General features: G+C 48.3%; 1 protein-coding gene across 2 annotated transcripts in view; it reads left to right on the forward strand.

Annotated features, from left to right (window-relative positions):
- The window catches only part of MYLK (myosin light chain kinase), a 236,412-nt gene that overhangs the window by 206,207 nt on the left and 14,677 nt on the right, over positions 1 to 15,528 (forward strand). For both annotated transcript variants that reach the window (XM_004675148.2, XM_012733783.1), the window contains 3 exons: positions 606 to 809; positions 6,862 to 7,079; positions 8,942 to 9,065. In XM_004675148.2, the coding sequence (XP_004675205.1) occupies positions 606 to 809; positions 6,862 to 7,079; positions 8,942 to 9,065 (546 nt within the window). The remainder of the gene's footprint in view (positions 1 to 605; positions 810 to 6,861; positions 7,080 to 8,941; positions 9,066 to 15,528) is intronic.

Below are 15,528 nucleotides of genomic sequence, written 5' to 3' on the forward strand. Positions count from 1 at the left end.
CAGCTTTCCTCAACCCACAGTGGGGCACTGGGTCCTCCTGGGCTGACCTCAAGGGTCAGCTGTGCAGCAGTGGGGCGGGGGAGAGGAGGAAGACAACCACCAACCACTCAGACATTCTCTGTCTCGACGAAGGACTCCCCTCAAATGAACTTCATGGGTCCCTCTGTGAGGAAAGAGAGAGAAACCAATCAGCAAAGATTGAGGCCCCAGCCCAAGGAGATAAGGGTCTGAACAAACAGAAAGACCAGACAGTGCTGAGGGGCAGCAGCAGACACAGACTGAAGTTGACAAGTGATGGAAAAAGTGTTGCCAGTATCAGAAGTGTGTTTCATTCATCTAGAGCACAGCACAGACTTTTTCAGTACAGGTCCAGAGTAATGACATTCTGTGTTTTATGTGCATATGGCCTCTGCAACTACTATTCTGCCACTGAAATACAAAAGCAATCATAAGCAATCTGAAAATAAATGTCTGTGTCTATGTGCCAATAAAACTTCATTATCAAAAGAGGCAGCCAGATGTAGCCCAGAGGCCCTTTGCTAATCCAAATCTAGTGGAAAACTTGGCTAAATTTGCCTTTCTTTTCCTCTCCCTTTCATTTGCAGTGGGAAATTTGGACAGGTCTTCCGACTTGTAGAAAAGAAAACTAGAAAAATCTGGGCAGGGAAGTTCTTTAAGGCATATTCAGCAAAAGAGAAAGAGAATATCAGAGAGGAGATCAGCATCATGAACTGCCTTCACCACCCGAAGTTGGTCCAGTGCGTGGATGCCTTTGAAGAAAAGGCCAACATCGTCATGGTCCTGGAGATGTGAGTGTCCCGTTACTAAGCAGCCAGGCTCAGTGGGTCTAGAAGCCCACTTGCCTCTCTCCTGCTGTCCCTTCCCAACCCTTCCATCCTGAGATGGAGAGCCTGCAGTTGCAGTGTGATCTGCATGACCCTCAGAAACCCCTGTGGCCTGGGGCTGACCACACAGTGCAGCCAGCATGTCTCTGCATGGCCTGGTCCTGACCCACTGACCACTGGGCTACCTGTGGTGCCTCACTCCCTTCTGTAACAAACTAGCAGAGTTTTGGGGGTCCTTTGCCCTCTTTTAACAATCACCCATGAAAGACCAAGGCCATTTGTGGTCTCCTTGGTTTCATTTAGGGACACTCTGAAATGGCTTTGGAGTAGAAGGGTAAGGACAAAGTAATTTTCCAGTAGCCTGAGAAAAAGAAGGGGCCCAGGGCTGAGAACTGGGAAATTGGGGGTGTGTCCTTTGGTGTCCACCTGAGCCCCTAACCACCCTTGTCTGTGCTCTTGACCTCTCATTCACCAAAAAAAGGTGCAATTTCTGTGCTTGGTTGTACAAAGACAGGGTCTGGATCAAATAACCTCTAGGCAAGGCTTTCCTAGGATGCATTGTTTCCAATACCCAATACCCCCCCTCACCCCTTGCACCTCTGAACAGCTGACACACATGCACACACACAGCACACACATACATGCACACATATAATTATATACATGTATACACATACATGCTGGCTCTAGTAAGACTGCATCCTCTTCAGTGTCTATATTTCTAAAGTTTCCTTTCTTTTTTAAATCTGAACTTTTTAAATTTGTGATAAAAATCGCATCAAAAAATATAAAAAAGTATACCATGGAAGGGGAGGGTTCCATTCCAACCTTGTCCTCCATCTAGTCTATTCTTATTCTCCTTCCCCCCACATGTAAGTAACTTTTTTGTTCATATGTTTTGTCTGTATATTTCCAAAGTTTCTTTATGGAATAAATACAGATATAGCCCACAGTAGCTATAACTCTTCACATTTATTCTAGAACAAGTTGCTTGGTCCAGGCCATGTGGGCATGTGAGGATATGTGAGAAATACTTTATCTTTAGATGTTAAACCTTGAGCAAGGTGATGATACATGATGTATGTTTGTCATTTTCCACCCTTTAACATGAAGATAACTTTTTTTTTCAATTGTATTATTTTTATTGTGGTAACATTGGTTTGCGACTCTGTATGGTTTTAGGAGATAGCTTCACACCTCTTCAGATGACTGTAAGCACGCCGCCCCACCACCACCTAGTCCCCCACCACAGTCCACTGGGCCTCCTCCCTACTTCAGAAGTAACTTGTATCATCATTCGATACTTGGCTTTTTTGTCACTAAACCGTTTATCTTGGAGACAGTCCCGTGTCAGTAGCAAGTGAGTGTCCTCCTCCTCTCATCTCACATCTGCCACATCTGCCAGGTCAGATGGTTTCCAGACCTCTGCTGTTACAAACAGTCAGTGTTTGTAACCTTGTACATACATCATCTTTTCACTCATGCTTGTATACATCTGTCATGTGAATTTCCAGAAGCCTGGGAGTGCTGGATGAAAGGGTAGGTGCATTTGAAATTTTTAGAGGTAGTGTGAAATTGCCTTGGGCACCCTTGAGTTGCTTGTCCTGAATCTAGGGCTCTCAGTTCTTTGGCGAGGACTCTATGAACATCCTGGCAAGCTTTCCCAAGAAAGGTGGGGCCAGAGAGGCATCCCCCCACCAGTTGGAGGTGTGAATGGGAAGTTAACCTTTTCCTCCATTCACCCGTTAATGTTCAGGGTGCTTCTTTTCACTGTATATTCTATGGGAATAGTAGAGCTGAGATTTGGGTTTGATGAATCTCCCTTGAATCCTCTTCCTACCCTTTATCTGGCATGCAACCTTGAATAAGGTACTCAACTGTGTCAATCCAGGATTTTTTAATCTGAAAAGAGGATATGAACCTTCTCATGAATGTTGTGGGGCTTAACTGTAGTGATGTGTGTCTGCTCAGTGCTCTGTAATCGGCGCTATTCTTAGTAATTGGATGCACTGAATTTTTCTTTACCCTGCTCCTTTTTCCACTTAGAATTATTTTGTGAGCATTTTAACACCCAACTAGGTGTCAGAGAACAAATCCTACTATTCAGGTTGGTGTTCTAAGTCTGGTTCTATTCCTGCTGAGCCCTGATGTTGTCACTGTGAAGCCCTTCCAGTGAGGTGAGGTATTTGGATTAGACTCCCCTGTTAGTGGAATGCTACATGAATCACAGAAAATCTTCATTCAAATCTGGGAATACATTTTCAGCTCCAAATTCAAACTTAGCTCCCCACTTTCAGAAAAGGTCTAGCCCATGCCTGTGGCTGTACTCACTGTGTCTTCACAATGGCCCTGTGGGCCACAACTTTTCACCAAGTTCCTTGGTCTAGGCAGTGTGGGCATGTGAGGACATATGAAGAAATGTCTTATCTTGAGATGTTAAACCTTGAGCAAGTTCGTGAGAAGGTACGGTGTGGGGGGGAGGGCGGGAGCTGGGGGGTGGAGGAGGCAGCCAGGCCTGGCTAAGGCCGGCAGCAGCACCAGTGGGCAGAATACCATACTTAGCTTGGAATTGGGAGTTGGCAAGCTGGATGGAAAATGTTGGGAGGAAATTTAAGTAGGCTTCAGCCGGTCTGGCTTTCATCCCTCCAAACATCCCTCCACCCCTCCCGCATTACCTCCCCCAAGGACAGGAGCAATTCTAAGAGGATTTGCCTGCACTCAGGGTAAGGACCATACAACTTGACAGGAGCCCAGGCAGAGAAGAGGAAGCAGATCCACTTGAGCCTTACTTCCCTCCCACCTAAAAGGAGTGTATCTCTGAGAGGGCAAGACTGGCTTTCAGCAGTACAGTTTGCTGTTTTCGGTGTTGGATGGAGAAACTGAGTTGTTGAGAAGAATCGTACCTGCTGATAGAGAAAAATGAAAATGATCTTCTGGTTCCCAATTTCCAGTTCAGTTGCCTCAAATACAGTGAGATTAGAATGAACAAATCAGCCTTTCTGACCTCTGACGATGGGACAAGTGTCCACCACCATGGCAGCATTGCTCTGAGAGCCGGGTCCAGGATCCTGGCCTGGAGTCTGGGCTTGTCTTCTTGGGAGTGTTTGGGACATTCCAGGTGCTCAGGCCTGAGCCTGAAGCACGTGTGCGGGTAACTCCAACCCGTCTCACCTTGTGCAGCCACAGTGGTCAAGTAACTTGCAACTGATCATGTGACAAGGAGTGCAGGTGTGAGTATGGGGCCCCGTGCAGTCTAATTTGTGTGGTAAATTGAATCCCTTGAGATAAGCTAGTCTTGGTGGTAGTGAGTCATTTATTCACTCACTGACTGTCCGTTTATCAAGCACACATTTCTACATAGCCTTGCCTCTTTTCATCAAATCAGTACTTTCCACGCATGGTCTTGAGCACTTTGAGAGAAACCTAATAGAACCATTAACCCTGTTAGTGTGACCCTTCCATCCTAGAAAAAATGAACCGCAGGAACAGTTTTCAAATTTTAGTAAATTTATTTGAATGGCTTTGAATCTATGTTGAATAAGTCACCTCTAGAAATGCGGACTTCATTACTTCCATGGCTTGTATTTCTACTGTTCATTGACTCAAGACATTCACAAGGGCAAATAATGGTTACTTACTCTTCCAGGATATTTTATGTTTAAAAGCAAACATCTTGGGGGACCTTGTCTGTTCAAGATATTGCCAGAAATAAATAAGGGTCTAGAGATAAGCCAGACCTCTCTCAGTCACATTCACAAACAATGTTAAGACAAGGCAAACTCTCTCCAAAAAAAATACAGAGACAAGACCATGGAAGCCCAGTGAGGGGAAGAGCATTTCATGTGGGGAAATCCAGGGTGCTTTCTCAAAGAACAAGAATTTCAACTGGCCTTCCAGGGGTGGCAATTGAATAAGTCAGAATCTCTCAAACTTGTCTGATCATAGTAAGAATGCCATGGGGGCCTGGGGGCTACTTATTAAAAATATGTTGCCTCGGATCTCTCCCATGATTTCCTAAATAAACACTTCAGCAGAGTAGCTCAGGAGTCTATATGTTCAACAAGAACCCCACGATTCTTTTTGTTTAAAAAAAGTCCATCATTTCTCTAAATAATCTAAATCAGTGTTACCACAATGAAATCTAGTACAATAAAACAAATAAGACGATAACACTGAGCACTTACTATGTGTCAGATTATCTTCTAAGCTCTTGTATTAACTCATAGAAGCCCTTTGAGGAGGTATTGGCTTTATGCACATGTTACAGATGAGGAAATTAAGTATGAAAATGTTAAGAGTTATCTGAGACCTGAGAACAGTGATTAGAGTTTGATTTGGAGCCTTGGTGGGGAGATACAGAAAGGAACTGGAGAAGGCTGGAGGACAGAGGTGCCACCTGCTGGCCATCTGGGCACCTCCTTGGGTTGTTTCTAAAGCATCTCTTCCATCGCCCCCCAGCGGTCCCCAACTTGCACACACTGACTTTGCTCAGCTCAACCTTTCCAGAAGTGAAAGCATTAACCAAATGTGGAGATAGAGACTGCGGTGTGTCAGTGACAAGACCCACTTAGCGCCGCCACCCATAGTCAGACACTATTAATATGTGCTGAGCAGCTACTGGGTAGCAGGTGTGGTTCTTTACAGAAGCTTCTTTATTCCTAGCTCTATGAGATAGAAAAGGATAGAAGGAAACTGGGACTCAAGAGAGGTTAACTTGGCTGGGTCACACAGCTTGTGAAGCTCAGCTCTTTTCCTTCATCATGACGACTCCCCTTAGAAGAGGACACGCCCAGTGTGAAGCCCACCCACCTTGCTCAGCTGGCGGACCCGCAGGCCATTGTAGAAAAGAGCTCATTCACATCTGGATGTTACATGGGTCACCAAAGAGATGCTTTCTTTAAACTTTCTGAGCAATGAGCAAGGAAGGTGGGTTTGAAAGCTAGGACAAGGGAGCAGAGAAGACCCATGTGACTCAGACAGCAAGGCTTTGTGTCTGCACTTACGGGCAATATGCCAGCTGGCTGAAGTCTCCGGGGCAGCCCTTAGCAGAAGATGCGTGCAGACGGCCCCAGAAACACCGTGGCCAGGATCCAGAGTCTGTTAGGAAAGATGTGCTACACTTCTAGCCTGGGCAAGGAAGCAAGGGAGACAAGTCCGTTATGGCTAGAAGGAGTAAACCGATACTATAGGTCTAGCCAGAGTAAATAAATCCATCACAAGCGCACTGTGATGGGTTACAGCCAACGAATTTTAGAAATTTTGCTGACATTCTTTGTTGAGGATTTTTACTGAGCCTGCCTCCGCTAAACAATTACCTAGGGTGCTATGAGTAATTTAAGCTTTGGTTACTTAAAAAACGTGCATATAGGGCCCTCCCTGGTGGCGCAGCAGGTTAAAGCACAGCACTAAGAAACTTAAGCCACTTCAGCATGAGTTCGATCCCCGCCTGCCCCGGAGGAGATCCACATGGCGAGGCAGACCTCTCCTGACCCACCCGCTGCTCCCCTCAGCAGTGTACTTCATAGATCTGCCTGTTCTGCTCCCATCTCTGTCTCTGGTGAATCCTCTCACCTTCCACATCTCTGGCCTGTACCCCAGCTCTACATGTATGAATTCAAAAAAAAAAACGTGCATATAGAGTGCAGGAAGAATCTCCCTCACACACTTACGGTCATTTGGGGAAAGGACACTACCCAGCAGTTAACCTTTTGCTAAGATCAAGTCTGGATCTCTCAATTCATGACAGCTTCTGCAACTGCCCCCCACAACTTGGTATCTGCAGGGCAGGGTTCCCCAAGCAGGAATTCAGGGAGCCCGGGGCCTCCTCTCTCAGAAGCCCGGGTCCAGTGTAATAAAGTAGTGGCCCGGGACTCAGGAAGCTACGAAAGTGCCCAGCACCTCCAGCGCTGGACTTCCCTGCCAGCCTCCCCACTCTCCCCAGCCTGCCCTTGAGCAGACTCCTTGCCAACCCGGGCTGTGGAATCCTGTGGCCTGACTGCCCCCTCTGTCCCTGCAGCGTGTCCGGGGGCGAGCTGTTCGAGCGCATCATCGACGAGGACTTTGAGCTGACGGAGCGTGAGTGCATCAAGTACATGAAGCAGATCTCGGAGGGCGTGGAGTACATCCACAAGCAGGGCATCGTGCACCTGGACCTCAAGCCTGAGAACATCATGTGCGTCAACAAGACAGGCACCAGGATCAAGCTCATCGACTTCGGTCTGGCCAGGAGGCTCGGTAAAGCTAACTACTTCTCCTGGTGGCAGCGTGTGGGGTCTGGGCTGTTTTTTAGCCCACATGCTGGATATTAGAGGGAATGAGTTGGAGTGAAAGTCAGAAAACATGGAGACGGCTCAGGCTTGAGTTCTGACCACATAGCAGGTCAGTGCGTGACGAGCTGTAAGCCCCAAGTTCCTTAACTGTGAAATGGGGTCACAGTCGTACTTAGACCCTGCAGCTATTACGGCAGTCAGTGAGTTAGGAGAAGTAAAGAAGTCAGGAGCGTGCACACAGTGAGCCTGGGATAGGCACTAGCTCCATCACATTATTGTTGTTATCATTATATTCTCTGATTCCTTTAGCAGCAGAATCGTTTTGGTGATGATGGCTCCCAATACATTGTAGTGTCCAGAGCATGTTCACGGCTTTCTCCTGTTTGATTCTCAGCCTTGTGGGGTCAGCAGGGAAGATCGAGCCCGATTTATAGGTTCAGGAAACCAAGGTTCTCGGTAGCTTTGCCCAGTTGGTACCACCATGAACCAGGGAGGTGCTGGGCCTGGAGTAGAGGCCCCAGGACTCTCTAAAGCATCTCTGTCCCTGTGGGAGGTCTGGATGGGGCAAGACAGCGAGGCCCTTGTTCCAGGCAAGAAGTCACTCTGGTTGGTGACTCTCTCACACCACCAATGTCCCATTGGCCTGAATACTCTTTGATGTCGCAGTAATTGAGGAAGCAGCTTCACCCTCTCTACCTCTGACCACCACACTGTCAAGGGGAGCCCTAGGGCCGGGATGAGCTGGCCTGAGGGGAACTGCTGCTCCATGTAAACCTCCCAGGCACCCAGCCTTAAAGAACAAGGTGAGCACTTGTGGTCCTGGTGGCTGTGAACTACCAGGTGTCAGAGCCCCATGCTGGGGGATGTGCCAGCTCTGCTGTCTCCTGCTGAAGAACCAGCATGGGGGCGGGGTCCAGAATGCACCTTTGGTCAAGAACCACCAATAATGTAAGTGAAAGGGAGCTAAGGGCCTCAGGGGCTGGCAGCATCAGAGTCCCAGGCACATAGCAAGCAGGCTCCCTGGTGAGGAGATATTGTGGGAACAGTGGTATCCACACAGGCCCACACCTGGGGAGGGTTCACATGTAGCAGGAAGGGTTCTGGTTGGATCGGAGCAGGCTCTGGGGGCTGTAATGCTTCGTTTTAGAATACTTGATGTGAGGTGTGCACTTCAAAAGGCTAGATGTGGCCCAAGGCCAAAAGTTTGCCTCCCCCACTGCCAAAGAGCCCTGAGAGCTGGTGCCTACATCAATGCCTCTTTTCATTCATCCTAGTAGGTGCCTGGCCCCTCATGGCTTCAAGCACCACCCTGGGGTTAAGATTTTTCCCCCACTCTCCTGGCAGTTTCCTGGGGGAGAGACATGTGGAATCTGGAAAGGGAAGAGGGAGTCAAACCATGTAGGTGTATCTCCTGGACTCCACTTAGTAACTGGGTGAGCAAATCACTTCCTTTCCCTGGGCCTCCTATTCCTCAGGGGTCGCACCTCATCTTCAGGTTATTGCAAGTGTTAAATAGGAAAGTCTTGATAAAGCCAGTAGTGGGGCTGTACAGGACAGAGTGAATATTAGGGGTCATCAAGCACAAGTCACACCCCACCCCAAGGGAAGGTGGGAGAGACTTACACAGGAAAAGACCACTCGGGCCATGGGCTTTAACGCCTGCCTCCCCACCTCAGTTTGCAGGTTTCACTGGCGTGTCCTGTACTTGCTTCACGGGGAGGCAGGTGTCTCTGCCTCTGGAGGACAGAATATCCAAGGCTCAGCCCTTATCTGTGTCCCTCCTGGTTGGGGGTTCTGGTGGCTGATCCCTCTCCCTTCTGGTTACAGAGAATGCGGGGTCTCTGAAGGTCCTCTTTGGCACCCCGGAGTTTGTGGCACCTGAAGTGATCAACTATGAGCCCATCAGCTATGCCACCGACATGTGGAGCATTGGGGTCATCTGTTACATCCTGTGAGTCTCAGGGTTCACGGGGAGGTGGGGGGTCCGGGAGTGGGTGGGGGGCGAAAGGCCTAAGGAGGGTCCCTTTCAAGCTATCCTCCTGTTGAAGGGGCCAGGATAAGTTGCGATGGGGAGCCCACTACAGAGTTAGGAGAAGAGTAGCTTCCCATCCCCACACCCCTGGCTTCTGCTCCCACCTCCCACTGATGTGCCAAGGCTCCCACTCTGGGCCCCTCACTGTCCAGCCTGGGGCCTTCGACCAGGAGCGGGGAAGCCATGCTGTCATTTGCCTTGACTTGTGTAGTGGGTCTCTGGAGAAGGAGGGGGTAAGCAGCTGCACGTCCCTATGGGTGTCATCACTGTCATTGAGGACAGCACCCCACCTTCATGGGAAGGGGACTCCAACTGCTAGCCTCGTCTCTGAGTCCAGTGTATGGCCAACGAGTAGGCACTTTTGATGACATTTCTTTGTGGGGACCAGACAATGGAGAGCAGCACAGTAGCTGGAAGTTACTGGGAAGTCAGGTGGAAAATAAGAAAGCCATTTCAGTTCACCACCCTAGTGGAGGCATGTGGAGGCCAGTCATCCAGACCAGCACACTGCAAACAGCCGTGGGTGGGAAGCAGCTGGCTGGGCCTCTCCTTAGGCTGCAGCTTCTGTCCAGAGGGTCTAGGGGCCTCACGGGACACATTTTTACAAGTGCCAGGTTGCCAAAGATGCTCTTTGGGTAGCAAGACCCTGGAACGGAACAGGGTGGGTTCTGGGGTAAGCCCCAGGCTGCAGACAGCTACCATCCTGAGAGACAGCCCCTGAACTTGGGCGACAGTTATGGCACCGTCTCCCTGAGGACAGGTAGACACGTGCATTCGCTCATTTTGGAAAAAAAAAAATGTGTTGTTAAGACCAAAGGAACATTGGAATATTTTCATAGAAAATCTGAGGATGACCTATAAGAGTATCTTCTTAGAGCCCAGGATTCTTCAAACCCCAGTATGAGAAGCAACCCTGGGTGATCCCGCTGCCCAGCCAGGTTTAGGGACTGTCACAGAAACGTCACAAGTTGGGTGATGTTTTGTGCAGTGCAGCTTTTCACATGCTCGGGAAGTTTGTTGTCACGGGCACCTGTTAGGACAACCTACCACAGTTGAACCTGTGTCATGGGTTCTGTACCCGAGAAAACCATCTACCCTGCCTGGGATCATCCCCGCCCCCCATCATAGCTGCTCCTGGAAGAAGAAATCCCGGAGGCCAAGAATGTGCTTTTTTCCCCCGGGGCCAAGAATGCATTTTCCAGCCTCTCTTCCCGACTCAGCCCCATTCAGGAAGAGGAGGAACCACGAGTAAAGAACACAGCTCCCAATTCTGGACTCCTGGTAGCAGGGTGGCAGCCCTGCCTGGTTCTGCCCCCAAGCCCCTGGCTGGTTGGTGCTCACACTCCCTACTGGGTGCTGAGAGACACCAGGTCCAGGAGAAGCAGAGTTTGGTCAGCTTCTCTGCTCAGACCCAGCCTGGCTCGGTCCCTGGGTTTTTCTGCACTCACCACTGTGGGCTGCTTTGCCCTCTGGGGGTTTCCAAATTGTTTCTCACCTTGGGGGTGGAGGTCTGGGAGTTCCCCTCCCAGCTAGCGCTCCATGGTGCCAAAGCAAAACTTACAGCCAGCCAGATTGCTTCCTTTCTGGCCCTGCATGGTCAATTCTGGAGCTGCTGTTGGAAGACCCAGAAGAGGTCCTCTGGCCACCGCCCTCAGGGAAGCTCTGTTTGGGGCTGAAGTTTGTCAGCCTGGGTCTGGTGAGAGAAAGAGCAGTCAGGGAGTTGGGGCAGATGATCACTCATTTATTATTCAACATACATCCCAGGAACGCCTCCTGGGTGGTGAGTGGCATCCCTGCAGGTGGCCCCCACCCTGGAGGTGGGCAGGGCCACTCCTGTCCCAGCACTGGGGACACTGGTGATGCAGCCCCCAGGGACTCTCAGGTTAGCTGTACTTGCTGGCATCTGGCAGGATAGAGGACAGAGTCTCCTAGGCTGCACTTCAAGATGGAGGATTCTAAGCTCTGCCTCCTTTTCTAAGACCTGCTTTCCCCTTGTACCTCCCTCTCCCCTATTTCCTGAGGACTTGGTACTCCCTGACCGTCCATGGGGACTCCAAACCCATCTTTGTGTCCTGCCCTCACTCTACTCCCTCTCTTTCTTCTCTCTCTTCCCTTCCCCTTCCACGGTCAACAACAATTAGTGTTAAGCCTTCTCCTCCCTCCACCTTTCTGACTGGGCCCACACCAGAGAGTTCCCATTTGGTTCAGGTGTTGAGCCCCTACCATGGTCCAGAGAAGTGGGGGTAGTCCCCATCCTGAGTCTGACTTCTGGGGACAGTAGAGAAGGACCTACTCAGACCTGGTGTGCATTCAGGGCTCTTCAGAGGGATCAGGAGCCCCACCCAGGCTCCCCTGCCTTCTCTACCCCTGAACCCAAGCACATCACCCGAGCCAGCTCTGTGACCGCAGGCTCTCACCCCTTACCAACCACCAGGTTTTGCTCTCCAGGGACCTAGGCTGTGGTTAGCACGATGACGCCCCTGGTCTCTGCTTCCCGGGTCACTGCACAAAGTGACACCCAGCTTTTCCTGTGAGCCCCACCCAGCCTTCTCACATTGTCCCACCCTAGTATCAAATGAATATCTGAGGCTAAAGGGATAAAATCCTAACCCCCACTCCTAAGCGTCCAGTGGTTCTGCTCAGAGATGTGTGGTTGGTTCCTTTAGCTCATTGTTCCTGCAGCTGGGTCTTCCCCTGCTTGTAAAACACTAGAGACATTGTTTCCTGATACTCAGCCCAGAGCAGGACATGCCTTTACATTCGATTCCCTGGGCAAAGTGTTGCAATTAAAGATTATGAATTAAGAAATTATAATAACTTGCAGTCATGACTTTTGTAACTCATCAGCACAAACACTAGTAGTATTTGACCAGGAAAAATGAATGAGAACACTCTACACACTGAATGTCAAATGAAGTATCTAGGAACTTACCCACACCAATACAATTTTGTGAAAACCAGATAAATCCATTGGCTATGTTGGAAAGGGTGGGGGGAAGCCTACCTCTACCCCTTAAATTCAGTAATCAGGGCCTGCAAAACAAACTGACAAGAGACAGATTAACAAAAGAAAAGAAAATACATTCAATCATATGCCTATGTATGGGAGTTCACAAAGAGAGGCAGTTAACATTCAGAGTTTATGTGCTACTTTAGCAAAGAGCTATGAATTGTAGCAAAGGGGGTTAGTGCTTTTTGGGAGTAAATTATGAGGAGGTGGTTGGGAAATACTTGATAAAGAAGGATGGTTTCATAGGCTTTGTTATGCAGATAAGAAACTTTCCTCTTCCTGGCTATGGAGAAGGGAACATTCTTTATTTTTGTTTGTTTGTTTGTTTTTTTAATTGGGGTAACATTGGTGCACAACCTTGTTTGTGATTCAGAAGCATAGGATCACAACTTCTCCAATACCTGTCCCCACACCACACCCCCAACCAAGGCAGCATAAACCTCTAGCTTAGTTCATGGCCCCCCTCTATTTCCCCTTTCTCCCCTCTTGGTCTGTAGCCCCAATTCCAAAGTCATGTTTCACTCAGTATTTGTATTGGAGAAGGGAACATTTTACAAATGGAAATTTATACCACCTTAACAAAGACAAATTTATGCCTGCTTTTAGACAGGAAGAGTTAGGACAGAGAGCTAATCACTAATAGCTCCAAACAGTCCTTATGCTAAAATGGCACAATTTGGAGGGGCATACTCTGATCCTGTTCAGTTCCAAACTAGAAAAAACTAGAAAGAAAGGTGACTAGTTTACTGCTCAGACTATTTCTGTTGATTGGATTGATTTTTTTAATAAAAGACAAATGATCCTTATATAAATTCTAGCAAAAAAAAAAAAAAAGCCTCCTCCCAAAGTGTTAAAGTGTTTTACAAAATCCCACCACCAAAGAACAAAAATCTGAACCCTCTCTTTATCATCCCGCTCTGCATAAGTTCCAAGTTTAATTTAGAGACACACTAGTTAACAGAGAATGTTGGGGGAGCTCCGTCAGGCAAGGAGCCAGCTGGGGCTCAGAGGTATTTCAGACGGATGGACTGCCAGGAAGGAGAGCCAGAGGCCAGAGGCGAGGAGACTCTCCCTGACTGTGAACATTGCAGAGATTAAGCCCTATCTTTGCACGATTACAGTTCCTAATTAGGAAAGGAGGTTTCAGAGGGGACCTTACAGCATGCCACAGCAGGGCCGTTTGCTTTTCCTGCAGTCTTTTGCAGTTCTGTGGACTGTCTTCCTCAGTTTCAAATGGAAAATGTGAAGACAAAAGAAAACAGGGAGCCGACAAGCAAAAGTCAGGCTGCTTTTTCATAGGCCACACAGGTCTAGAGAGACAAGGAAAGCTGCGAGACCCTATGTGTGGTATATAAAAGGGGAGCTGGAGACCTAGAAAGGGGAAAGATACAGCATGGAATTGTGCAGACTTCCTTCCCTTACCGTGGTGTAACTGAGAATGATTATCCTGCTTTCAGGTGCTTTAATGCCATCTACAAAAATCTATTATTCAAAAACAGAAATATGTTGATTAGGGAGAGAGAATTTGCCTTGCCAAAAATATACTTACTTCTCTCTCTTTTTTTTTTAAAGATTTATTTATTTGTGCGTACAGAACTGGGGTACAGGCCAGAGGTGCAGGGGCGGTGAGAGAATTCACCAGAGACAGAGTGGGGAGCAGAACAGGCAGACTGTCAAAGTACACTGCTGAGGGGAGCAGCCGGGTGGTCAGGAGAGGTCTGCTGTGTCATGTGGATCACCTCCTGGGCAGGCGGGGATCCAACTCATGTGGAAATGGCTTTAGCATCTTACTGCGGTGCTTTAACCCCCTGCACCACCAGGGAGGGCCCTATACTTACTTCTCTTTACAAAAGATTTTACCAGAGGATTCTTTCCACGGCAATTTTTTTTTTCAAAATTTGTTTTATAAAACTTAGTTTTCAGGTACTTCCTAAACTGAGGTGTCTTCAGTGCCAAAATCTGCAGAAGAGTTTGTGTTATTGCTCATGATGATGGAGTCACAAGAATATGGGGGATGGAACATTAGCGGAGCCTCAACTTGAGAGGTTGACAAAATGAGAGCCCCAGATCCAACTCTAGAGCTCAGGCAGGATCAGGGCAGGACTACCCTGCCCTGAACAAAATTTGGAGGCCCAGAACAAAAAAAAAAAGGTAGGGTAATTTATTCAAATATCATTATGAATTTCAAGACAATGGCAGCAGAGCAGTAAGCCAAGTGTAGGGTCCTACCAAGGGTAGAACTCAAGCTGTGGCCAGGCCTCTCATCCATGAGGTTGGCCCTAGGTCAGGGTGATGGGGTATGGATGGTTGGCGTGAGGATGAGATGTACAAAGGTCAGAGGTGAGGCCAGTGCAGTCAATCTGTTCTATTCTGCTTTGAGACACTTTACCACCCCAATTTTATTTGGCCTCAGATTGGCAAATGAATTATTCTTAAGGTCAGAGCTACGTGAGGCCATGGGGATGATTCAGAAGAACCATGTAGTATCTCTGGTCATGGGCCTACTCCCTCCTTACTGTGGGAAGGGCTTAATTCTAGGGATGAACACCACATATTTACAGAAATGTCATAAAACATAACAGTTAAGATGCAGGGCTCTTGAGCCCAACACCTGGATTTAAATCGCTGGCTGTGAATCCTTGGCAAGTTACTTAACCCCACTCTGTCTTCAGTTTCTGATCTGCTCAACAAGATAATGAGTTGCCTGCATCACAGGGTAGTGTTAACATAATGACTTCATCTATTTTAAGCTCTTTCCCCAGTATCCAACACATAATAATGTTTGCTAAATGTTTGTTGTCATAATGGTTGTGAGGATGGGGAAAGAGGAAGGTGAGAAAGAGAAGTCCAAGCAGAAAAGTCAGTGACTACTCCATGGTTAAGTAATAGGTTCTCCATTTTACAGACACAATAGATTAGGGAAGTTATCCAAGGTCACCTAGTGAGAGGACAGGCTGTGCACTCCTCCACTGTGGCACCTCTTGAGAAGGCTTTCTGGTTTGGCCTGAATGCCTCACATGCACTAAGTGTATATGGGTCATCACCTTTCTGATTCAAAGTCTTCACACACACCTTGCTGAGTTCCCACTGAAACTTTCTTGTTGGCACTAAAGGGTATGAACATGAAAAATAGAGCGTGTTGGGGCTGATGGGTGCAGTGAAGAATGCTGTACCCTACAGCTGTCCCTAAGACAGGAAAGGACTCCTCTACCTAGGGACCTTGGAGAGAGCTCTGGAGGGCAGAGGTCTAGCCTAGGCTTTGGAAAGAACAGACCACAGGGGAAGGGCTCCTGCTGTGTCCCATGTGGCAATCCTAACCTAGTAAATTCCTCTGCCTCAGCCACACCTCAGGTGGCACAGCAGGCAGGGACA

The sequence above is a fragment of the Condylura cristata genome, unplaced genomic scaffold, assembly GCF_000260355.1.
Source record: "Condylura cristata isolate star-nosed mole 26May11 unplaced genomic scaffold, ConCri1.0 scaffold00003, whole genome shotgun sequence".
NCBI lineage: Eukaryota > Metazoa > Chordata > Mammalia > Eulipotyphla > Talpidae > Condylura > Condylura cristata.